Source organism: Bombina bombina, chromosome 10, assembly GCF_027579735.1.
Source record: "Bombina bombina isolate aBomBom1 chromosome 10, aBomBom1.pri, whole genome shotgun sequence".
Taxonomy (NCBI): Eukaryota; Metazoa; Chordata; class Amphibia; order Anura; family Bombinatoridae; genus Bombina; species Bombina bombina.
Genome location: NC_069508.1, coordinates 3,677,409 through 3,702,897, shown reverse-complemented (window position 1 = coordinate 3,702,897; position 25,489 = coordinate 3,677,409). Strand labels below are relative to the sequence as shown.

Sequence of the window (25,489 nt, the reverse complement as noted above, 5' to 3'; positions counted from 1 at the left end):
CCCCAGTACCCCAGCAGGTAGAAGCTATAGGGTCACACCCCAGTACCCCAGCAGGAAGAAGCTATAGGGTCACACCCCGGTACCGCAGCAGGATGAAGCTATAGGGTCACACCCCTGTACCCCAGCAGGATGAAGCTATAGGGTCACACTCCAGCAGGAAGAATCTATAGGGTCACACCCCAGTACCCCAGCAGGAAGAAGCTATAGGGTCACACCCTGGTACTGCAGCAGGTAGAAGCTATAGGGTCACACCCCAGTACTCCAGCAGGTAGAAGCTATAGGGTCACACCCCAGTACCCCAGCAGGAAGAAGCTATAGGGTCACACCCCGGTACCGCAGCAGGTAGAAGCTATAGGGTCACACCCCGGTACCCCAGCAGGAAGAAGCTATAGGGTCACACCCCGGTACCGCAGCAGGATGAAGCTATAAGGTCACACCCCAGCAGGAAGAATCTATAGGGTCACACCCCAGTACCCCAGCAGGAAGAAGCTATAGGGTCACACCCCGGTACCGCAGCAGGTAGAAGCTATAGGGTCACACCCCAGTACCCCAGGAGGTAGAAGCTATAGGGTCACACCCCAGTACCCCAGCAGGAAGAAGCTATAGGGTCACACCACAGTACCCCAGCAGGAAGAAGCTATAGGGTCACACCCCAGTACCCAGACAGGAGAAAGCTATAGGGTCACACCCCAGTACCCAGACAGGAGGAAGCTATAGGGTCACACCCCAGTACCCAGGCAGGAGGAAGCTATAGGGTCACACCCCTGTACCCCAGCAGGAAGAAGCTATAGGGTCACACCCCAGTACCCAGGCAGGAGGAAGCTATAGGGTCACACCCCAGTACCCAGGCAGGAGGAAGCTATAGGGTCACACCCCAGTACCCCAGCAGGAAGAAGCTATAGGGTCACACCCCAGTACCCCAGCAGGAAGAATCTATAGGGTCACACCCCGGTATCGCAGCAGGTAGAAGCTATAGGGTCACACCCCAGTACCTCAGCAGGATGAAGCTATAGGGTCACACCCCAGTACCCCAGCAGGAAGAAGCTATAGGGTCACACCCCAGTACCCCAGCAGGAAGAAGCTAAAGGGTCACACCCCAGTACCCCAGCAGGAAGAAGCTAAAGGGTCACACCCCAGTACCCCAGCAGGAAGAAGCTATAGGGTCACACCTCAGTACCCCAGCAGGAAGAAGCTATAGGGTCACACCCCAGTACCCCAGCAGGATGAAGCTTATAAGGTCACACCCCTGTACCCCAGCAGGAAGAAGCTATAGGGTCACACCCCTGTACCCCAGCAGGAAGAAGCTATAGGATCACACCCCTGTACCTCAGCAGGAAGAAGCTATAGGGTCACACCCCAGTACCCCAGCAGGAAGAAGCTATAGGGTCACACCCCTGTACCCCAGCAGGAAGAAGCTATAGGGTCACACCCCTGTACCCCAGCAGGAAGAAGCTATAGGGTCACACCCCTGTACCTCAGCAGGATGAAGCTATAAGGTCACACCCCAGTACCCCAGCAGGAAGAAGCTATAGGGTCACACCCCAGTACCCCAGCAGGAAGAAGCTATAGGGTCACACCCCTGTACCCCAGCAGGAAGAAGCTATAGGGTCACACCCCAGTACCCCAGCAAGAAGCAGCTATAGGATCACACCCCAGTACCCCAGCAGGTAGAAGCTATAGGGTCACACCCCAGTACCCCAGCAAGAAGCAGCTATAGGATCACACCCCAGTACCCCAGCAGGTAGAAGCTATAGGGTCACACCCCTGTACCCGAGCAGGAATAAGCTATTTGGTCACACCCCTGTACCCCAGCAGGAAGAAGCTATAGGGTCACACCCCAGTACCCCAGCAGGAAGAAGCTATAGGGTCACACCCCTGTACCCGAGCAGGAAGAAGCTATAGGGTCACACCCCAGTACCCCAGCAGGAAGAAGTTATAGGGTCACACCCCTGTACCCCAGCAGGATGAAGCTATAAGGTCACACCCCAGTACCCCAGCAGGAAGCAGCTATAGGGTCACACCCCTGTACCCGAGCAGGAAGCAGCTATAGGGTCACACCCCTGTACCCGAGCAGGAAGAATCTATAGGGTCACACCCCTGTACCCGAGCAGGAAGAATCTATAGGGTCACACCCCTGTACCCGAGCAGGAAGAATCTATAGGGTCACACCCCTGTACCCGAGCAGGAAGAATCTAAAGGGTCACACCCCTGTACCCGAGCAGGAAGAAGCTATAGGGTCACACCCCTGTACCTCAGCAGGAAGAAGCTATAGGGTCACACCCCAGTACCCCAGCAGGAGGAAGCTATAGGGTCACACCCCTGTACCCCAGCAGGAAGAAGCTATAAGGTCACACCCCTGTACCCCAGCAGGAAGAAGCTATAGGATCACACCCCTGTACCTCAGCAGGAGGAAGCTATAAGGTCACACCCCAGTATCCCAGCAGGATGAAGCTATAGGGTCACACCCCAGTACCCCAGCAGGATGAAGCTATAGGGTCACACCCCAGTACCCCAGCAGGATGAAGCTATAGGGTCACACCCCAGTACCCCAGCAGGATGAAGCTATAGGGTCACACCCCAGTACCCCAGCAGGATGAAGCTATAGGGTCACACCCCAGTACCCCAGCAGGATGAAGCTATAGGGTCACACCCCAGTACCCCAGCAGGATGAAGCTATAAGGTCACACCCCTGTACCCCAGCAGGAAGAAGCTATAGGGTCACACCCCTGTACCCCAGCAGGAAGAAGCTATAAGGTCACACCCCTGTACCCCAGCAGGAAGAAGCTATAAGGTCACACCCCTGTACCCCAGCAGGAAGAAGCTATAGGGTCACACCCCAGTACCCCAGCAGGATGAAGCTATAGGGTCACACCCCAGTACCCCAGCAGGAAGAAGCTATAGGGTCACACCCCAGTACCCCAGCAGGATGAAGCTATAGGGTCACACCCCAGTACCCCAGCAGGATGAAGCTATAGGGTCACACCCCAGTACCCCAGCAGGAGGTAGCTATAGGGTCACACCCCAGTACCCCAGCAGGATGAAGCTATAGGGTCACACCCCAGTACCCCAGCAGGATGAAGCTATAGGGTCACACCCCAGTACCCCAGCAGGATGAAGCTATAGGGTCACACCCCAGTACCCCAGCAGGATGAAGCTATAAGGTCACACCCCTGTACCCCAGCAGGAAGAAGCTATAGGGTCACACCCCAGTAGGAAGCAGGAATAAGGTCACACCCGAGTACCCAGGCAGGAGGAAGCTATAGGGTCACACCCCAGTACCCCAGCAGGATGAAGCTATAGGGTCACACCCCAGTACCCAGACAGGATGAAGCTATAGGGTCACACCCCAGTACCCCAGCAGGATGAAGCTATAAGGTCACACCCCTGTACCCCAGCAGGAAGAAGCTATAGGGTCACACCCCAGTAGGAAGCAGGAATAAGGTCACACCCGAGTACCCAGGCAGGAGGAAGCTATAGGGTCACACCCCAGTACCCCAGCAGGATGAAGCTATAGGGTCACACCCCAGTACCCCAGCAGGATGAAGCTATAGGGTCACACCCCAGTACCCCAGCAGGATGAAGCTATAAGGTCACACCCCTGTACCCCAGCAGGAAGAAGCTATAGGGTCACACCCCAGTAGGAAGCAGGAATAAGGTCACACCCGAGTACCCAGGCAGGAGGAAGCTATAGGGTCACACCCCAGTACCCCAGCAGGATGAAGCTATAGGGTCACACCCCAGTACCCCAGCAGGAGGCAGGTACAGGGTCACACACCAGATCAGCACAGCAGTTTCTGCATGTCCCCCTAGCTAATAGAGATTATACAGCTAAATAACCAACTACTGCGTATGCTGATTTTGCCCTTATTTAGCCCACACTTCCTAGAATCAGAGCAAGATAAACAATAGTAACCCCCAGTGTAACACAAAACCCTACAAAGCAGTGCCCAACACTCACGTTGCCAAAGGTACTTTCAGGATGGAAGAGGCTTGTTCATCTTGCAGGCTGCCTGACCGAAAGTGAGGAGTGAATTGGACCAGATGGCTGCGCAGCTTCCCTACCGCCTTCTGCGCCGCGGGATCTAGACTCACCCTAAAAAACACAATTCCAAATGTGTGAGTAGACCAGAAATACACAGTATCAGCCGTAGGTAACACACACACACACAGTATCAGCCGTAGGTAACACACACACACACAGTATCAGCCGTAGGTAACACACACACACACAGTATCAGCCGTAGGTAACACACACACACACAGTATCAGCCGTAGGTAACACACACACACAGTATCAGCCGTAGGTAACACACACAGTATCAGCCGTAGGTAACACACACACAGTATCAGCCGTAGGTAACACACACACACACAGTATCAGCCGTAGGTAACACACACACACAGTATCAGCCGTAGGTAACACACACACACACAGTATCAGCCGTAGGTAACACACACACACAGTATCAGCCGTAGGTAACACACACACACAGTATCAGCCGTAGGTAACACACACACACACAGTATCAGCCGTAGGTAACACACACAGTATCAGCCGTAGGTAACACACACACACACAGTATCAGCCAGGGGTAGAACACACAGTATCCGCCGGAGGTAACACTCACGCACAGTATCAGCGAGGGGTAACACACACAGTATCAGCCGTAGGTAACATACACAGTATCAGCCAGGGGTAGAACACACAGTATCAGCCGGAGGTAACAAACACACAGTATCAGCCGGAGGTAACACACACACACAGTATCAGCCAGAGGTAACACACACACACAGTATCAGCCAGAGGTAACACACACACAGTATCAGCCAGAGGTAACACACACACAGTATCAGCCAGAGGTAACACACACACAGTATCAGCCAGAGGTAACACACACACAGTATCAGCCAGGGGTAGAACACACAGTATCAGCCGGAGGTAACACTCACGCACAGTATCAGCGAGGGGTAACACACACAGTATCAGCCAGAGGTAACACACACACAGTATCAGCCGTAGGTAACACACACAGTATCAGCCAGGGGTAACACACACACAGTATCAGCCGTAGGTAACACACACAGTATCAGCCAGAGGTAACACACACACAGTATCAGCCGTAGGTAACACACACAGTATCAGCCAGAGGTAACACACACACAGTATCAGCCGTAGGTAACACACACAGTATCAGCCAGGGGTAACACACACAGTATCAGCCGTAGGTAACACACACACAGTATCAGCCGTAGGTAACACACACAGTATCAGCCAGGGGTAACACACACAGTATCAGCCAGGGGTAACACATACACACACAGATTTTTTGGGGTTAACAAATGCAAAGGGAGACACAGAACAGGGAGGAGTCAGGGATGGGTTTATTACCTAGGATTTATGACAAACTATTTTATGACGACTAATCAAATGACCTAGACACAGACCTGAAGACAATGACACTTCCTGGGGTGAGGTTCTCAAAGTCTATTTCCTGTACATATTCGCTGGGTCCTTTGGTGGCGACGCCGGCCTGTCGGACTATTTTGCTGTCAGTAAGCTATTAGGAGAAAGTATCAGGTGAGATCGGGGATCAGAACTGACTGGGCTGGGGGTGGGGTGTGAGAAGCTGCATATTTACCTGAATGTGCTCACGGATCTCTACAGTGTACTGAGGCAACCCATTAATGAATGATGTGCTCTGCTCGTATGGATCAGATTTCCGCTCTACGGTTCTCGCTTCCAGTATCACCTCCTCGATTTTCCCTGGACAAAATGACTTTGTTAGAGCAACAGATCACCCAGGACACATTAAGTGAAGCTTATTGACAATATAAATGAGAGCTGCACTTGGATTGGCTGTTCTGACTCCTCTGAACATATATAGATCTAAGGAAACAGCAGTCCATGGAGTGAGCTTACAAAGCCCAGAATATTTAAAAGAAAAGAAAGTCCTCCAGCTGCTAATATAATAAAAAGACCTTTATTTCACAATGCTGACAGCCCTTATTCATGCTTAACAAACATTACTGACACAGTGCCTTAAATAGAGCATTTGAACATGACAGAGCCAAAAAAACAGAATTTATGTTTACCTGATAAATTTCTTTCTCCAACGGTGTGTCCAGTCCACGGCTTCATCCTTACTTGTGGGATATTCTCTTCCCCTACAGGAAATGGCAAAGAGAGCACCCAGCAAGAGCTATCCATATAGCTCCCCCTCTGGCTCCGCCCCCCAGTCATTCGACCGACTGTTAGGAGAAAAAGGAATAAACTATAGGGTGCCGTGGTGACTGTAGTGTATAAAGAAATACATTTTTCAAACCTGATTAAAAACCAGGGCGGGCCGTGGACCGGACACACCGTTGGAGAAAGAAATTTATCAGGTAAACATAAATTCTGTTTTCTCCAACATTGGTGTGTCCGGTCCACGGCTTCATCCTTACTTGTGGGAACCAATACCAAAGCTTTAGGACACGGATGAAGGGAGGGAGCAAACAAGGTTACCTAAACGGAAGGCACCACGGCTTGCAAAACCTTTCTCCCAAAAATAGCCTCCGAAGAAGCATAAGTATCGAATTTGTAAAATTTGGCAAAAGTATGCAGAGAAGACCAAGTCGCTGCCTTACAGATCTGATCAACAGAAGCCTCGTTCTTGAAGGCCCATGTGGAAGCCACAGCTCTAGTAGAATGAGCTGTAATTCGTTCAGGAGGCTGCCGTCTGGCAGTCTCATAAGCCAATCGGATGATGCTTTTCAGCCAAAAAGAAAGAGAGGTAGCACAGTAGCTTTCTGCCCTCTCCTCTTACCAGAATACACAACAAACAAGGATGATGTCTGTCTGAAATCCTTTGTTGCTTCTAAATAGAACTTTAAAGCACGGACCACATCTAGATTGTGTAACAAGCGTTCCTTCTTTGAAACTGGATTCGGACACAGAGAAGAAACAACAATTTCCTGGTTAATATTCCTGTTGGAAACGACCTTTGGAAGAAAACCAGGCTTGGTACGTAAAACTACCTTATCTGAATGGAATACCAGATAGGGAGAAGTACACTGCAAAGCAGATAATTCAGAAACTCTTCTAGCAGAAGAAATAGCAACCAAAAACAGAACTTTCCAAGATAGTAACTTAATATCTATGGAATGCATGGGTTCAAACGGAACCCCCTGAAGAACTGAAAGAACTAAATTTAGACTCCAAGGAGGAGTCATGGGTCTGTAAACAGGCTTGATTCTAACTAACGCCTGTACAAACGCCTGTACATCTGGCACTGCTGCCAGACGTTTGTGTAACAACACAGACAGAGCAGATATCTGTCCTTTTAAGGAACTAGCTGACAAACCTTTATCCAGACCTTCTTGGAGAAAGGAAAGTATCCTAGGAATTTTAATTTTACTCCAAGGGAATCCCTTGGATTCACACCAACGGATATATTTTTGCCATATTTTATGGTAAATCTTCCTAGTTACAGGTTTTCTGGCTTGAACCAGAGTATCTATAACTGTATCTGAAAACCCACGCTTAGATAGAATCAAGCGTTCAATTTCCAAGCAGTCAGTTGGAGAGAGACTAGATTTGGATGTTCGAACAGACCTTGTACTAGAAGATCCTGCCTCAAAGGTAGCTTCCATGGTGGAGCCGATGACATATTCACCAGGTCTGCATACCAAGTCCTGCGTGGCCACGCAGGGGCTATTAGAACCACAGAGGCCTGCTCCTGTTTGATCCTGGCTACAAGCCTGGGAAGGAGAGGGAACAGTGGAAATACATAAGCTAGGTTGAACGACCAAGGCGCCACTAATGCATCCACCAGTGTCGCCTTGGGATCCCTGGATCTGGACCCGTATCGAGGAACCTTTGCGTTCTGGCGAGACGCCATCAGATCCATATCTGGAATGCCCCATAGTTGAGTTAACTGGGCAAAAACCTCCGGGTGGAGTTCCCACTCCCCCGGATGAAAAGTCTGATGACTCAAATAATCCGCCTCCCAGTTGTCCACTCCTGGGATGTGAATTGCAGATAGGTGGCAGGAGTGATCCTCCGCCCATTTGATGATCTTGGATACCTCTCTCATCGCTAAGGAACTCTTTGTTCCCCCCTGATGATTGATGTACGCTACAGTCGTCATGTTGTCCAACTGGAACCTTATGAATTTGGCCTTTGCTAGGTGAGGCCACGCCAGGAGCGCATTGAATATCGCTCTCAGTTCTAAAATGTTTATCGGAAGAAGAGACTCTTCTCGAGACCATAGACCTTGAGCTTTCAGAGAGTCCCAGACCGCGCCCCAGCCTAAGAGACTGGCGTCGGTCGTGACAATGACCCACTCTGGTCTGCGGAAACTCATTCCCTGAGACAGGTGATCGTGAGACAACCACCAGCGGAGAGAATCCCTGGTTACCTGGTCTACTTGAATCTGGGGAGACAAGTCTGCATAGTCCCCATTCCACTGATTGAGCATGCACAGTTGTAATGGTCTTAGATGAATTCGAGCAAAAGGAACTATGTCCATTGCTGCAACCATCAATCCTACTACTTCCATGCACTGAGCTATGGAAGGCTGAAGAATAGAGTGAAGAACTTGACAAGCGTTTAGAAGCTTCGACTTTCTGACCTCTGTCAGAAAGATTTTCATTTCTAAAGAATCTATTATTGTTCCCAAAAAGGGAACTCTTGTTGACGGGGACAGGGAACTCTTTTCTACGTTCACCTTCCACCCTTGAGATCTGAGAAAGGCTTGAGCAATGTCTGTATGAGCCTTTGCTTTGGAAAGAGACAACGCTTGGATTAGAATGACGTCTAGGTAAGGTGCTACAGCAATGCCCCTCGGTCGTAGAACCGCTAGAAGGGACCCTAGCACCTTTGTGAAGATTCTGGGAGCAGTGGCTAAACCGAACGGAAGAGCCACGAACTGGTAATGTTTGTCCATAAAGGCGAACCTCAGGAACTGATGATGATCCTTGTGGATAGGAATATGCAGGTACGCATCCTTTAAGTCCACGGTAGTCATATATTGACCCTCCTGGATTGTTGGTAAAATTGTCCGAATGGTTTCCATTTTGAATGATGGAACTCTGAGGAATTTGTTTAGAATTTTTAGATCCAGAATTGGCCTGAAAGTTCCCTCTTTTTTGGGAACTAAGGTTTGAGTAAAAACCCAGACCTTGTTCCGCTGTTGGAACTGGGTTTATCACTCCCATTTTCAATAGGTCTCCTACGCAATGTAAGAATGCCTGTCTCTTTATCTGGTCTGAAGATAAGCGAGACATGTGGAACCTTCCCCTTGGAGGAAGTTCCTTGAACTCTAGAAGATACCCCTGAGAGACTATTTCTAGTGCCCAGGGATCCGGAACGTCTCTTGCCCAAGCCTGAGCGAAGAGAGAAAGTCTGCCCCCTACTAGATCCGGTCCCGGATCGGGGGCTACCCCTTCATGCTGTCTTGGTAGCAGCAGCAGGCTTCTTGGCCTGTTTACCCTTGTTCCAGCCTTGCAATGGTTTCCATGCTGGCTTAGGCTGGGAAGAGTTGCCTTCTTGTCTGGAGGCCGCAGAGTTAGGATTCGGTCCGTTCCTGAAATTGCGAAAGGAACGAAAATTAGATTTGTTCTTAGCCTTGAAAGGCCTATTCTGTGGGAGGGCATGTCCCTTTCCACCAGTAATGTCTGAAATAATCTCTTTCAATTCCGACCCGAAAAGGGTCTTACCCTTGAAAGGAATATTAAGCAATTTATTCTTGGACGACACATCCGCCGACCAGGATTTTAGCCAAAGCGCTCTGCGCGCCACTATTGCAAACCCTGAATTTTTCGCCGCTAACTTAGCCAATTGGAAAGCGGCATCCAAAATAAAGGAATTAGCCAACTTTAGTGCGTGAATTCTGTCCATGACTTCATCATATGGAGTCTCTTTTTGGAGCGAATTTTCTAGTTCCTCGAACTACCCGCTTGGGTATCGGAAAGGCATCAGCGTGCACTGGGACCTCTAAGAATTTGACCATCTTGCACAATTTCTCTGGAATTACCAAAGAATCACAGTCATCAAGAGTAGTTAGGACCTCCTTAAGCAGGGCGCGGAGATGTTCTAACTTAAATTTAAATGTTACGACATCAGTGTCTGCCTGCTGAGAAACTTTTCCAGAATCAGAAATTTCCCCCTCAGACAGGCCCTCCCTCACTGCCAATTCAGATTGATGTGAGGGTATAACTGATAAATTGTCCTCAGCTCCAACCTGCTCATCTTCTGTATTTAAAACTGAGATGTCACGCTTTCTAGGGTAGGATGGCAGTTTGGATAACAGATTTGCTATAGAATTATCCATTACTGCTGTTAATTGTTGCATAGTAACAAGCATTGGCGCGCTAGATGTACTAGGTATCGCCTGTGCGGGCAAAACTGGCGTTGACACAGAAGGAGAGGATGAAGAACTATCCCCGCTACCTTCATTAGAAGAATCATCCTGGGCAATCTTATTCAATGTGGCAGTACTGTCCATACTTTGTTTGGACGCTATGACACAATTTGCACATACATTAATTGGGGGAACCACCTTGGCTTTCATACACACAGAACATAAGCCATCTGAAGGTATAGACATGTTAGACAGAATTTGGCAGGCTAATAATGCAACAAAAGCGTTTTTAAAGAAAAGCGTTACTGTCCCTTTAAATAATAAACAGGCACACTTTATTTCTGATATATTGAAAAACAATGAAGGCAATATCCGATTTTTACAAAATTTACCCCAGAGTCCTAATGCCTTGAAAGTATTGCACACCAAGTTTCAAGACTTTAACCCTTAAAATGAGCAAACCGGAGCTATTTGTTCAATTACACAATTTTAGTACACTACAATCACAGCCACAGCCTTGCTGCGGCTCTTTACCTTCCCTGAGAGTTATTCAGCAATGAAATAAACCTTCCAGAGTCCGTTTTAGTAAGCCACAGGACCCCTCACATGAAGCTGCATGCACTGCCATGGAAGTAAACTGCGCAATTGAGGCGCGAAAACGGGGCCTCCTTCCTCTGCATACCAGAGTGAAGGGGCCTTTCTGACTGAAATAGCCGTCTAACTAAATGCCAGGCGATAAAAACGTTCCCAAAATGCTTTTAAGTGCACAAAACACTCTAAATGCCATTAAAATATGAAATAAAACAATCGATTTAGCCCACAATAGTGTCAACCAGTGTATAGCCCATTTGTAAGCCTTAATCTGTTATGAGTCTAAGAAAATGGCTTACTTACCCCTTAAGGGAAAACTGACAGTCTTCTAGCATTAACATGTCTTGTTAGAAATATGACTGATCATACCTTGAGCAGAAAAGTCTGCAAACTGTTCCCCCCAACTGAAGTTCTCTGGGCTCAACAGTCCTGCGTGGGAACAGCAATTGATTTTAGTTACTGCTGCTAAAATCATACTCCTCTTTAAACAGAACTCTTCATCCTTTTCTGTTTTAGAGTAAATAGTACAAACCGGCACTATTTTAAAATAACAAACTCTTGATAGAAGAATAAAAAACTACAAATAACACCACATACTCTTTACCATCCCCGTGGAGATGCTACTTGTTCAGAGCGGCAAAGAGAATGACTGGGGGGCGGAGCCAGAGGGGGAGCTATATGGACAGCTCTTGCTGGGTGCTCTCTTTGCCATTTCCTGTAGGGGAAGAGAATATCCCACAAGTAAGGATGAAGCCGTGGACCGGACACACCAATGTTGGAGAAATGTAACAAATCAATACTGCCACCTAGTGAATAAACGAAAATGTGTATACTTTAAAGGGACACTCAACCTAATTTTTTTCTTTTGTGATTCAGATAGAGCATGAAATTATAAGCAACTTTCTAATTTACTCCTATTATCAAATTATCGGTATCTTTATTTGAAATGCAAGAATGTAAGTTTAGATGCCGGCCCATTTTTGGTGAACAACCTGGGTTGTCCTTGCTGATTGGTGGATAAATTAATCCACCAATAAAAAAGTGCTGTCCAGAGTTATGAACCAAGTAAAGAGCTTAGATGCCTTCTTTTCCAAATAAAGATAGCAAGAGAACGAAGAAAATTTGCTAATAGGAGTAAATTAGAAAGTTGCTTAAAATTGCATGCTCTGGGAGGAGCTCAAGCAAAAGGACGTGCAAACGCTTGTTCTCTGGTTCCCTGGAAGAGCTACTGGCAGGAAAACCCGTGCCTAAATCCCTGGTCCTTGGGTGGCTCTTTACAAGTAAAACTCCATGTACTTCCAGCACCCTAACAGTGACACTACATCTCACTGAGCTGCTACTAGCAGCAAACAAATGAACTGACCAAAACCCATTTCTCTTTCCCTGTAACCTCGGAGCCACAAGTAAAGATTTCCATAACTTTTCCATCCCCCCCCTCCCACCGGTGTTGCGCGAGGGGGAGAGCAACAGTGACCCGAGATATGTGGTGTTGCGGCACCTAACTAAGCAAGGGGATTCGATTCTCTGCGACTAAGCCCTGGTTGTGTGGTGTTGGCTCCTTACCGTGGCCCCGGCTGGTCAAGGTGTGCTCCGGAGATTGGCGTTTCCGTTGGTTGCGGCTTGGGAACACCGTTGCTGTCCGTCCGGAGGAGTAGAACGTGCATGTGACCTAGACGGGGCGGTCCTTCTCGGCCCAGATGAGGCACTCCTGCGAGATCGGGAGACGCTGAGGAACGTCTGTGGGTGTGCGGCCCTTGCTGCGTGGCTTCGCGACTAAGCGGAGTTGGAGGAGGCTTGGTCTTGATCTCGCTCCCCCCCACCGGTGTTGCGTGGGGGAGCCGTGGACCTAAGCCGTAGTTTATCCCTCAGCAGAGCCTGTCTTCAAGGAACAAGTGGCTCTGAGAACTGTACAGGTACTTTGTTAAAATTGAAGTCCTCTGGGCAAATAACTCTCTTTTTCTGGCTATTGTTTGCTCCTTTGTTTGCTTCTCTCTGGCTCAACAGCTTGGTTGGCTGGGCCCCGTAAAATTATCTGTTAAAAGCGGTAGCTGAACTTATTGCTAGACAATAATAAAGGGGCAGCTAATGGACACAAGCACTAGGAATCTAACTCTGGTTTTCAGAACTGTTTCCCTCAAAAACAGAGTGTCATTACAAGAAATATAAATGACTATCAGAAGTTGAACTGCAAAAACTGAAAATTTGGGTATTATAAAAGTAAATTGTATTTTATCAAACCTCAAATCTGACAAATTTTAGTTTAAACTAGGAGTTGTGTTTCTTTTTTCTTTTTTTTTTTCTCCTTTTTGGTGTCTATCTGGTGCAATGCAACACCTATACTAAAATTCTGCATAAGATACTACATTTAGTTAAATTGCACCCTGTGACTAAGGAACTGTATATCTATGGTTATGATAAGTGTAAAGGTAGACTGAGAGGGGAAAAGGGTTAAAAAGAGGCACATATAAGCAGTGTTAATTTTGACGACAAATTTCAATTTAGTCTTAGTTTTAGTCTTTTGACTAAAATGCCATTTTAGTTTTAGTCGTAATTTAGTCATCTGAATTGTTTTAGTTTTAGTCTAGTTTTAGTCGACTGAATCTCCAGTAGATTTTAGTCGACTAAATCTCCAGTATCTACTGGAGATTTAGTCGACTAAAATCTACTGGAGATTTAGTCTACTGGAGATTTAGTCAACTAAAATCTAAGGGGTTTAGTTAAAGTGTAATGCATTATTTAAGCATTTCTCTATAATTTGCAAACTGATTATATACTCCAGAAGTAAACAACTGTTATTATTTATGGTATTAAGGTTTAAACCCTCAATACAGACACATATTTAGCCGTTGTGATATATAACATCTTTATTAAACTTAAAATTAAATAAAACCAAGTTTCATAAACAAACAGAAGTGCAACTTTAAAATATAAAAAAACAAAACTGTAAACTGTATTGGCTGTATTGCACATATTACCCAATATAAAAACTTTAACAGTTCTCTGTTAATAATTAAAACAAGTATCAAGTAACTCAACATAACAAAATGTTTCTGCAGCTAGCACAGGCACAGCATAACTTAAATCCATACTCATGGGTTATGCTTATTTCTATAGGAAGAATCAATTGATTGTTCACAGATTCGAAACATTTTCGGCAACGAAATTATCACTGCTCTAGAACTTCCAAACAAATTATATAGTCCTGGAGTAAAGGTTTATTAACCTGATTTTATTTATGGTATTAAGGTTTGAACATGCAATACAGATTTAACAGATTTAACTGTTGTGGTATATAACATGTCTTTATTTATCTTAAAATTTAATAAAATTAAGTTTAGTAAATTTTACAAAAGAGCAGTAATTGGATAGGGATTGATTATAACACCTTGCATAAAATGTTTTTGTCAGCAAATTTTGATTTAGTTTTAGTCATAGTCTTTTGACTAAAATGTCATTTTGATTTAGTTTTAGTCATAGTCTTTTGACTAAAATGTCATTTTGATTTAGTTTTAGTCATAGTCTTTTGACTAAAATGTCATTTTAGTTTTAGTCGTATTTAAGTCATTAGAATTTCTTTAGTTTTATAGTCATTTTAGTCTAGTTTTAGTCGACGAAATTAACACTGCATATAAGCTTATATGGTATGTTATGTTATTTGTAGCACCAAGACTCGAATCCTTAACTTTTCTACTTAGCCTGAAAGAAAGGTAGAAAGGAAGGAAGGAGGGGTAAAGCGGTATTGCATGTACATTAACCTTTGTTTATTGATAATTGCTTACTTAACCTGAATGGCTATGCAATTCATATGTGTGAACTTTTTTATTCTAACTTTAAAATTGTGATCTGAAAGAATAATGCTACCCTAAAACCCTACCCCATTCTCAAAAGTACTTTAACCTGTTATAAGACTCATAGGATTTTATTTTTGCATGATAATTATTGACTACAGATAACAGAAGCTTTTGATATTGCTGGTTTAAGTATATCTAGGCAGTTGTACGAAGGAGGGCGGGATAACAGTGATAAGGTGGGACTAAGGGTGCAGAGAAGGTTACCAAGAGAAATTCCCCATTCAAACAGGAAACTTTTAAAGGAAAATGGTGATACAACTCATATAAAAAGCCGTATATAAAAATTGCTCCTGCAAACAGCTGATTAAGAATAATTTGAACCTACTGGCAAGGTGAACACTAATCTTTTCAATCTCTGTGAGCTGCATGACCAGGGAGTAAATTCTTCTATCACTGCACAACTTTCTCACTTTTTTTTTTTTTTTCTCCACAACAAGCACTCACACTCACGTTTTACGTGGGGTTTTTTTTTCCCCCCCTTGGGGTCCTTCCTCCCCCCATACCACCAATAGACTTCCTCACTATTCACATCCCTTAATTTTATCACTTTTTAACACGCACATTTATGGATAAATATTTCACCCCACCTGTCAGAACTTCTCCGTCGGTCATGGGAGCAAAATCAAGAGAAAAAAAAAGTAAGACTACGCAAGAAACACCAGTAGAAACACAGCTTAGTAGTAATGTTTCACAGCCAAATGAACCAATTGACATACAAGCTTTAGTCCTAAGAATTTCCGAAGCTCTATCTCCTAAATTTGAAGAGTTGAGAAAGGAAATTAAACATGACATGACTTCCTTATCTGCAGAAATTCGTCAATTTTCTAACAGAATTTCCGAAGCAGAGCAAAGAATATCTGATTTAGAAGATACGATAGCATCACACAATTCTAAATTAAGGGATCTAAACTCTAAATTAACAAAAACTGAGTTAAAAATGGAAGACTTAGAAAATCGAGCGAGAAGGAACAACATAAGAGTAATAGGAGTTCCGGAAGATAAACAATTTGAGGATCTTGATAAATTACTTTCAAAAACAATCCCACACCTACTACAAATACCACAAACACAGACACAAATGATAATTGAAAGAATACATAGAGTAGGATGGCGTAACACCGAAAAAGGGAATAGTCGGCCAAGACCAATCATTGCCAAAATGTTAAATTATCAGGACAAACTTACCCTATTACAATACTTTAGGAAAAACCAACCCATATTCCTGGGAAATGCTAAAATCTTGTTGTTCCAGGACTTCTCGGCTGAGACATCAGCAAAGAGAAGGGAACTGTCACCAACTTGCACTAAGTTGATTAATCAAGGGTATCAGGTTGCTTTAGTGTACCCAGCAAAATTGAAAATAACAATAGATGGTAAGACTCAAGTTTTTGACAGAGCTAAAGAAGCTGAAAAATATGTGGCGCAGTTCTCTCCTTTAAGTTAAAGGAAGTGGCTAGTCCAAAGGATAGAAAGGGCGTGAAAGGAATAAGTAATAGTGATTTAAAACAAAGGTCATTAAATAAAAATGTTATGTTAATAAAGATTATCTATTTTTTATATTTCAGGGTTGGTCAGCCCATAATTTGGGTTTACGCCTCAGTCAGGACAGTCCTGTATCTAGAGGCAGTAGGGATTAGAAGCGGCAACCAGGATGACGCACTTGAAGGGGTGGCGGGGGAGAGAAGGGCGAGGGGCTTTTTTTTTTTTTTTTTTTTTTTTTCTCTCCTCTCCTTTTATAAATGATGGATATGGATATTAGCTGTAAAATGGTTTCCTGGAACATAGGAGGTTTAACATCTCCTATTAAAAGAAAGACAATTATATCATATTTAAAAAAGATAAACACAGATATAGCCTTTCTTCAAGAAACGCATATGAAGATGGATGAAATTATTAAACTTAAAAAATCATGGGTTCAGGAAGTCATTGCGGCCCCAGCTTTGGGAAGAAGAGGGGGGGTAGCAATCTTAATTGGCAAAAAAGTCAAGGCTACAACCTCAGTCCTTGAATGTGATCCAGGTGGGAGATTTCTATTGCTAAAGGTTAAGATTGCAAAGTGTATATATACTATGTGTAATATATATGCACCAAATATTATTGACCATGATTTTTGGGATTCTTTGCAAACCAAAATAATTTCCAAAAAAGAGGGCATGTTAATAATTGGAGGAGACTTTAATATGACTCCACAGTACACATTAGATAGATTAAGGTATGATGCTCGAATCTTAAAAACAGAAAAAGATAACTTAGAAATTAAAATCTTTTCTAAATTGTTCTCCAATTTAAAAGTTAAAGACATCTGGAGAATACACAATCCAGATACCAAAAGCTACACATGTCTCTCAAAGGCTCATAAATCACTCTCAAGGATTGATTTATTCCTAGTAGACGAGAGAGTTTTGAACCTTAATGTAGATACTAAAATCTTTCCGGTAACAGTCTCGGATCATGCCCCAATAATGTTAGAACTACGCCCACAAGATTCTAGAACTAGAAATTCAAGATTTTTTTTTCCAAAGCATTTGGCTACAGATCCAGAATTTAAAACAATGCTGAGTTTGAAATTTCAAGAATACGTGGAACTGAATATTGAATATGTGAATCGACCGATGATCTTTTGGGAAGCTGCAAAGGCAGTAATAAGGGGGGAGATCTTAGCCTATAATATTAATAGAACCAAAAATTATAAAAAGAAGGAAGAGGACATATTGAAATCACTACTAAATACTTATAATAATTACATATTGAATAAAACTCCTGAAACATGGAATAGATATACCCAAGTTATAAAAGAAAGAGACACCTTCCTCCTACACAAAACTACTCAAAGGGAGCTAAAAATGCAAGCTCAACTATTTAAATATGGGAACAAAGCTGGCAAGCTTCTTGCCAACTTAGTTAAACAAGACAAAGATTCTGCCTTAATTGAGTCTATTAAGAAAGGGGACAAATTAATTACAAGGCCGATGAGATTCTGGAAGTAATGGTAGATTACTATAAAGATCTTTATTCTTTAAGGGCATCAAATAAGATAGAACGAGCAAAGTTTTGGGAAAAAATTTCTTGCCCAACTATAACAGAAGAACTAAATAGAAAAATGAATTCCCCTATTACTGAGGAGGAGGTTAGGAAGAATATTGAGGATATGCCTATTAACAAGGCGTCAGGCCCTGACGGCCTGCCGAGCGAATTTTATAAAATAATTTCCTCATTGATAGTTCCACATTTGACAAGGTTATTTAATAGTATTTACATGGAGGGTAATTCGCCTTCTGCAAGTTTTGCGGCTTCTTATACAACGCTTCTACCAAAATCTGAGAAAGACTTAACTCAGAAAGAATCATATAGACCAATAGCCTTGTTAAATGTGGACTATAAACTTTTAACTTCCATCCTTGCCCAAAGAATGCAAACTCTTCTCCCCACCATAATACACAAGGATCAAGCCGGATTTTTAATAAATAGAAATTTGTCATCTAAAATTCGCGAGTTGTTCCTTGTTAATGATTACTTTAAATCAGAGTTGAATAAAGTTCAGGAGGGTAAACAAGATAATCATGATAAGGCAATTATTACAATTGATGCTGAGAAAGCATTTGACTCGGTTAATCATGATCACCTTCTTCATTCGTTAACCCAGTTTGGTTTCAAGGGCCAATTCCCTAAATTTATTGAAAACCTCTATGATAAAGCCTCAACAAGGATAATAGTTAATGCTAGACAATCATCTGACATAGGCTTAGCTAGGGGCACAAGGCAGGGATGTCCCCTTTCGCCTTTGCTGTTCAACATCGCAATAGAACCCCTTGCAATATTGATTAGACAGGAAATCGATGGAATAAAAATAGGAAATAGAGAACTTAAGATAGCATTGTATGCTGATGACATATTAATCTACATGAGAGAGTCCCAGAGAAATCTACCTAAGTTATTGTCAATTATAAATCAGTTCAGCCTGTTCTCAGGGTATAAAATAAATGCATCCAAATCTGAACTATTATGGTTAGTAAGACCTGATCAGTCTGAGGAAAGTATTCCGTTTAAAATCGTGAATGAATCATTTAGATACCTCGGTATATTGGTTTCCTTATCACCAGAGAAATGGTATAACCTCAATATTCCACCAATCTTGAAGACGACTATAAATAAGATGAAAAGTTGGCAGAATCTTCCTATCTCATTGTCGGGCCGCATTGCCCTGTACAAAATGATATTATTTCCAAAGATTTTATATATTATTCAAAATATTCCAAGTCTTTTGAAAGTCAATGATGTTAAAACTTTAAACACAGCTCTTAGAAAATTTATTTGGCAGGGAAAAAAACCCAGAATTGCATTGGAAAAACTCAGCCTACCCCCAAAATTGGGAGGCTGTGCCTTACCTGATCTTTACTTATATAACTTGGCGGGCTTGGCCCGAATAGTAGTAGATTGGATTTGTCGTAAAGACTATGTAACGGACAATGACTTAGAAAGAAATATAACCTCTCCCTACCTTCCAACAGCTCTAATACATGTTGATTAGGTGGAAATACCAAGGGAAATAAAGAACTTTAAAGCTATATGTATTCCAATTAAGGCATGGTCAAAGATATGTAATTTGCTGAAAATAGATAAAAAAGCCTCTAAATATCTGCCCTTGAAGGGGAATCCCCACTTTGTAATGGGCTTACAATCAGCTCCACTACAAAGATGGCAAGAGGTGGGACTAGACAAAGTAATTCAACTAGTTGATACTACAGGGAGGCACATCAAAACATTTGCTGAATTAAAAACAGAATTTGATCTCCCCCACAAGGAATTTTATGTGTACTTACAAGTAAGACATTATACCTGGAAATTAATAAATCAGTCAGGTTGGAAGTGGTCACTGGGACCACTTGAAAACTGGTTGACACAAGCCAAAAGGGGACGATTATCAATTTCGTATTGCTACCAAACCTTAAATTCAGATAAAGGAAGAGATAATATATCTAAAATTGAATCTAAATGGGCGACTAATCTAGCCCCGGATCAGTGCGAGGTAGACTATATACAAGCATCAATATCAGAAGTTAGACGAACAACCCTTTCCGCAACATGGCGAGAATCCCACTTAAAACTTCTCTATATGACCTATATTACTCCTGAAAAGGGATCTAGATGGGCGAACTCCCAATTTAATAAATGTCCGAAATGCTCACTGAACGCAGCTAACTTAAAACATATGGTTTGGGAATGTCCAAAATTGAAAGCAATGTGGAAAAAATTGGAATTCTGGTTAGTTAAAAGGGTTGGAGTCTCCCATCTGGATCTGTCATTTAGAAACGTAATATTTCTAAGAGTAGACTCTAAAATCTCACCGGAAAAAAAAAAGATTGTTAATGTTGCTATATTAGCAACTAGATACACTATTTTTAAAAAATGGAGAGAAGTATCTGCCCCATCTATTTCAGAGATAACCAACTCTATTAAAAAACAATGCATTCTTGAACAATATAACACAAAACTGTATGACACAGATAGTATCTGTGGTTTTTTCCAAAAGTGGTCTCCATTTATAAAATCCTTGCCAAAAAATGAAATTGAGCATTTAATTTACCCATTCAGACACTCAGAATTAGTTATTTTAGGAACATGGTAGAAAGGGAAGAGGAATGGAAATTTACCCAAAATGTATTGGGAACCCAGAGTGGGGCAGAATACATATACATGTGACTTTAATTTTTTTTTTTTTTTTTTTTGTGTGTTTCCCCTCTTCCCCCCCTCTCCTCCTCCCCCCCCCCCCTTCTATGTGCTAGTCTCTCCATCCTGGTTGTTTAGGGAGTTTAAGGAAATTTTTAACAAACAGTGGTGTACTTCTCTACATTTGCTTGACTATTATAAGTAATTACTAGGTTAAGCCTTAGAAATAATCAACTTCAGAGGGCCCTGAAAAGGGGCATGGGTCCAAAGCCGATCTGGCATTAGGTTATTTTCTTCTTGGTTGGACGCTTGCATATTTGTTTTTGGATATATTGTGTTAAATTACTTAGTAAAGCATAACGTGATAAGGTGAATGTAACAAATTTTTGTGTTAATATGCTGGATTTAAAAAAAAATCAATAAAAATAAACGTTAAAAAAAAAAAAAAATTTGCATGCTCTGTCTGAATCACGAAAGAAAAAAATTGGGTTCAGTGTCCCTTTAAGAAAACATAACAGTGATATCTATATATCAGATATTTTTCAAATATATTTATATAATATTTATTTTTATTGATATAACTTTGGAGGAATTAATGATGATTATTTATATCACTAGAGGGAGTATTTGTTCTGAAAAACATAATTTATGTAAGAACTTACCTGATAAATTTATTTCTTTCATATTGGCAAGAGTCCATGAGCTAGTGACATATGGGATATACATTCCTACCAGGAGGGGCAAAGTTTCCCAAACCTCAAAATGCCTATAAATACACCCCTCACCACACCCACAATTCAGTTTAATGAATAGCCAAGCAGTGGGGTGATAAAGAAAGGAGTAAAAAGCATCAACAGAGGAATCTGGAAATAATTGTGCTTTATACAAAAAAATCATAACCACCATAAAAAGGGTGGGCCTCATGGACTCTTGCCAATATGAAAGAAATGAATTTATCAGGTAAGTTTTTACATAAATTACGTTTTCTTTCATGTAATTGGCCATGAGCTAGTGATGTATGGGATAGCAATACCCAAGAAGTGGAACTCCACGCAAGAGTCACTAGAGAGGGAGGGATAAAAATAAAAACAGCCAATTAGCTGAAAAAAAATTAATCCACAAACCAAATATAAGTTTATTCTCATAAATAAAAGGAAAAACTTAAATCATAAGCAGAAGAATCAAACTGAAACAGCTGCCTGAAAAACATTTCTACCAAAAACTGCTTCCGAAGAAGCAAATACATCAAAATGGTAGAATTTAGTAAATGTATGCAAAGAAGACCAAGTTGCTGCTTTGCAAATCTGATCAACTGAAGCTTCATTCTTAAAAGCCCAAGAAGTGGAAACTGATCTAGTAGAATTAGCTGTAATTCTCTGAGGTGGGGTTTTACCCGACTCTAAATAAGCTTGATGAATCAAAAGCTTTAACCACGATGCTAAAGAAACGGCAGAAGCCTTCTGACCTTTCCTGGAACCAGAAAAGATAACAAATAGACTAGAAGACTTCCTGAGATCTTTAGTAGCTTCAGCATAATATTTCAGAGCTCTCATCACATCCAAAGAATGTAAAGATCTCTCCAAAGAATTCTTAGGATTAGGACACAAAGAATGGACAACAATTTCTCTATTAATGTTGTTAGAATTCACAACCTTAGGTAAGAATTTAAATGAAGTCCGCAAAACTGCCTTATCCTGATGAAAAATTAGAAAAGGAGATTCACAAGAGAGAGCAGATAATTCAGAAACTCTTCTAGCAGAAGAGATGGCCAAAAGAAACAACACTTTCCAAGAAAGTAGTTTAATGTCCAAAGAATGCATAGGTTCAAATGGAGGAGCCTGTAAAGCCTTCAAAACCAAATTAAGACTCCAAGGAGGAGAGATTGATTTAATGACAGGTTTGATACGAACCAAAGCCTGTACAAAACAGTGAATATCAGGAAGTTTAGCAATTTCTCTGTGGAATAAAACAGAAAGAGCAGAGATTTGTCCTTTCAAGGAACTTGCAGACAAACCTTTATCCAAACCATCCTAAAGAAACTGTAAAATTCTAGGAATTCTAAAAGAATGCCAAGAGAATTTATGAGAGGAACACCATGAAATTTAAGTCTTCCAAACTCGATGATAAATCTTTCTAGAAACAGCCTGTACGAGCCTGTAACATAGTATTAATCACTGAATCAGAGAAACCTCTATGACCAAGAACTAGGCGTTCAATTTCCATACCTTCAAATTTAATGATTTGAGATCCTGATGAAAAAACGGACCTTGAGACAGAATGTCCGGTCTTATTGGAAGTGGCCAAGGACATCCGAACAAGATCCGCATACCAAAACCTGTGAGGCCATGCTGGAGCTACCAGCAACACAAACGATTGCTCCATAATGATTTTGGAGATCCCTCTTGGAAGAAGAACTAGAGGCGGGAAAATATAAGCAGGTTGATAACACCAAGGAAGTGTCAATGGATCCACTGCTTCTGCCCGAGGATTCCTGGACCTGGACAGGTACCTGGGAAGTTCCTTGTTTAGATGAGATGCCATCAGATCTATTTCTGGGAGACCCCACATCTGAACAATTTGAGAAAACACATCTGGGTGGAGAGACCACTCTCCTGGATGTAAAGTCTGATGACTGAGATAATCCGCTTCCCAATTGTCTATACCTGGGATATGAACCGCAGAAATTAGACAGGAGCTTGATTCCGCCCAAACAAGTATCTGAGATACTTCTTTCATAGCTTGAGGACGATGAGTACCACCCTGATGATTAACATATGCCACAGTTGTGATATTGTCTGTCTGAAAACAAATGAACGGTTCTCTCTTCAATAGAGGCCAAAACTGAAGAGCCCTGAGAATCGCACGGAGTTCCAAAATATTTTTTCGTAATCTCGCCTCTTGAGATTTCCAAACCCCTTGTGTTGTCAGAGATCCCCAAACAGCTCCCCAACCTGAAAGACTCGCATCTGTTGTGATCACAGACCAGGTTGGCCCATAGAACAATACGATGGTGATCTAACCACCAAGTCAGAGATAGTCGAACATTGGGATTTAAGGATATTAATTGTGATATCCTTGTATAATCCCTGCACCATTGGTTCAGCATACAAAGCTGGAGAGGTCTCATATGAAAACGAGCAAAGGGGATCGCATCCGATGCTGCAGTCATGAGACCTAAAACTTCCATGCACATAGCTACTGAAGGGAATGACTGAGACTGAAGGTTCCAACAGGCTGCAACCAATTTCAAATGTCTCTTGTCCGTTAGAGACAAAGTCATGGACACTGAATCTATCTGGAAACCTAAAAAGGTTACCCTTGTCTGAGGAATCAAATAACTTTTTGGTAAATTGATCCTCCAACCATGTTTTTGAAGAAGCAACACTAGTTGATTCGTGTGAGATTCTGCAGAACGTAAAGACTGAGCAAGTACCAAGATATCGTCCAAATAAGCAAACACTGCAATACCCCGCTCTCTGATTACAGAGAGTAGGGCACCGAGAACATTTGAAAAGATTCTTGGAGCCGTCGCTAGGCCAAAAGGAAGAGCAACAAATTGGTAATGCTTGTCTAGAAAAGAGGATCTCAGGGACTGATAGTGATCTGGATGAATCAGAATATGAAGATATGCATCCTGTAAGTCTATTGTGGACATATAATGCCCTTGCTGAACAAAAGGCAGAATAGTCCTTATAGTCACCATTTTGAAAGTTGGTACTCTTACATATCGATTCAAAATTTTTAGATCCAAAACTGGTCTGAATGAATTTTCTTTCTTTGGGACAATGAATAGATTTGAATAAAACCCCAGACCCTGTTCCTGAAACGGAACTGGCATGATTACCCCTGATAACTCCAGGTCTAAAACACACTTCAGGAAAGCCTGAGCCTTTACTGGGTTTGAAGGGATGTGTGAGAGAAAAAATCTTCTCACAGGCGGTCTTACTCCGAATCCTATTCTGTACCCCTGAGAGACAATACTCTGAATCCATTGATTTTGGACTGAATTGGTCCAAACATCTTTGAAAAATCTTAATCTGCCCCCTACCAGCTGAACTGGAATGAGGGCCGCACCTTCATGCGGACTTGGGGGCTGGCTTTGATCTCTTAAATGGCTTGGATTTATTCCAATTCGAGGAAGGCTTCCAATTGGAAACAGATTCCTTGGGGGAGGGATAAGGTTTCTGTTCCTTATTTTGTCGAAAGGAACGAAAACGGTTATAAGCTTTAGATTTACCCTTAGGTCTTTTATCCTGAGGCAAAAAACTCCCTTCCCCCCAGTGACAGTTGAAATTATTGAATCCAACTGAGAACCAAATAATTTATTACCTTGGAAAGAAATAGCAATCTGGACTTAGAAGTCATGTCAGCATTCCAAGATTTAAGCCACAAAGCTCTTCTAGCTAAAATAGCTAAAGACATAGATTTAACATCAATTTTGATGATATAAAAAATGGCATCACAAATAAAATTATTAGCATGTTGAATCAAGTTAACAATGCTAGACAAATCAGAATCCAATACTTGTTGCGCTAAAGTTTCCAACCAAAAGGTTGAAGCAGCTGCAACATCAGCCAAAGAAATTGCAGGCCTGAGAAGATGACCTGAATATAAATAGGCTTTCCTTAGATAAGATTCAAGTTTCCTATCTAAAGGATCTTTAAAAGAAGTACTATCTTCCATAGGAATAGTAGTACGTTTAGCAAGAGTAGAGATAGCCCCATCAACTTTGGGGATCTTTTCCCAAAACTCTAAAGTAACTGCTGGCAAAGGATACAATTTTTTAAACCTTGAAGAAGGAATAAAAGAAGTACCAGGCCTATTTCATTCCTTAGAAATCATATCAGAAATAGCATCAGGAACTGGAAAAACCTCTGGAATAACCACAGGAGGTTTATAAACAGAATTTAAATGTTTACTAGTTTTAATATGAAGAGGACTAGTTTCCTCCATATCCAATGTAATCAACACTTCTTTTAACAAAGAACGAATATACTCCATTTTAAATAATTAAGAGTTGTCAGTGTCAATATCTGA

General features: G+C 42.3%; 1 protein-coding gene across 2 annotated transcripts in view; it reads right to left on the bottom strand.

Moving 5' to 3' along the window:
- AGL (amylo-alpha-1, 6-glucosidase, 4-alpha-glucanotransferase) overlaps positions 1-25,489 on the bottom strand; it is a 397,512-nt gene that overhangs the window by 202,974 nt on the left and 169,049 nt on the right. For both annotated transcript variants that reach the window (XM_053693718.1, XM_053693717.1), the window contains exons 16-18: positions 5,640-5,764; positions 5,446-5,558; positions 3,959-4,093 (exon numbers count right to left, since the gene is read on the bottom strand). In XM_053693718.1, coding sequence (XP_053549693.1) covers positions 3,959-4,093; positions 5,446-5,558; positions 5,640-5,764 — 373 coding nt within the window. The remainder of the gene's footprint in view (positions 1-3,958; positions 4,094-5,445; positions 5,559-5,639; positions 5,765-25,489) is intronic.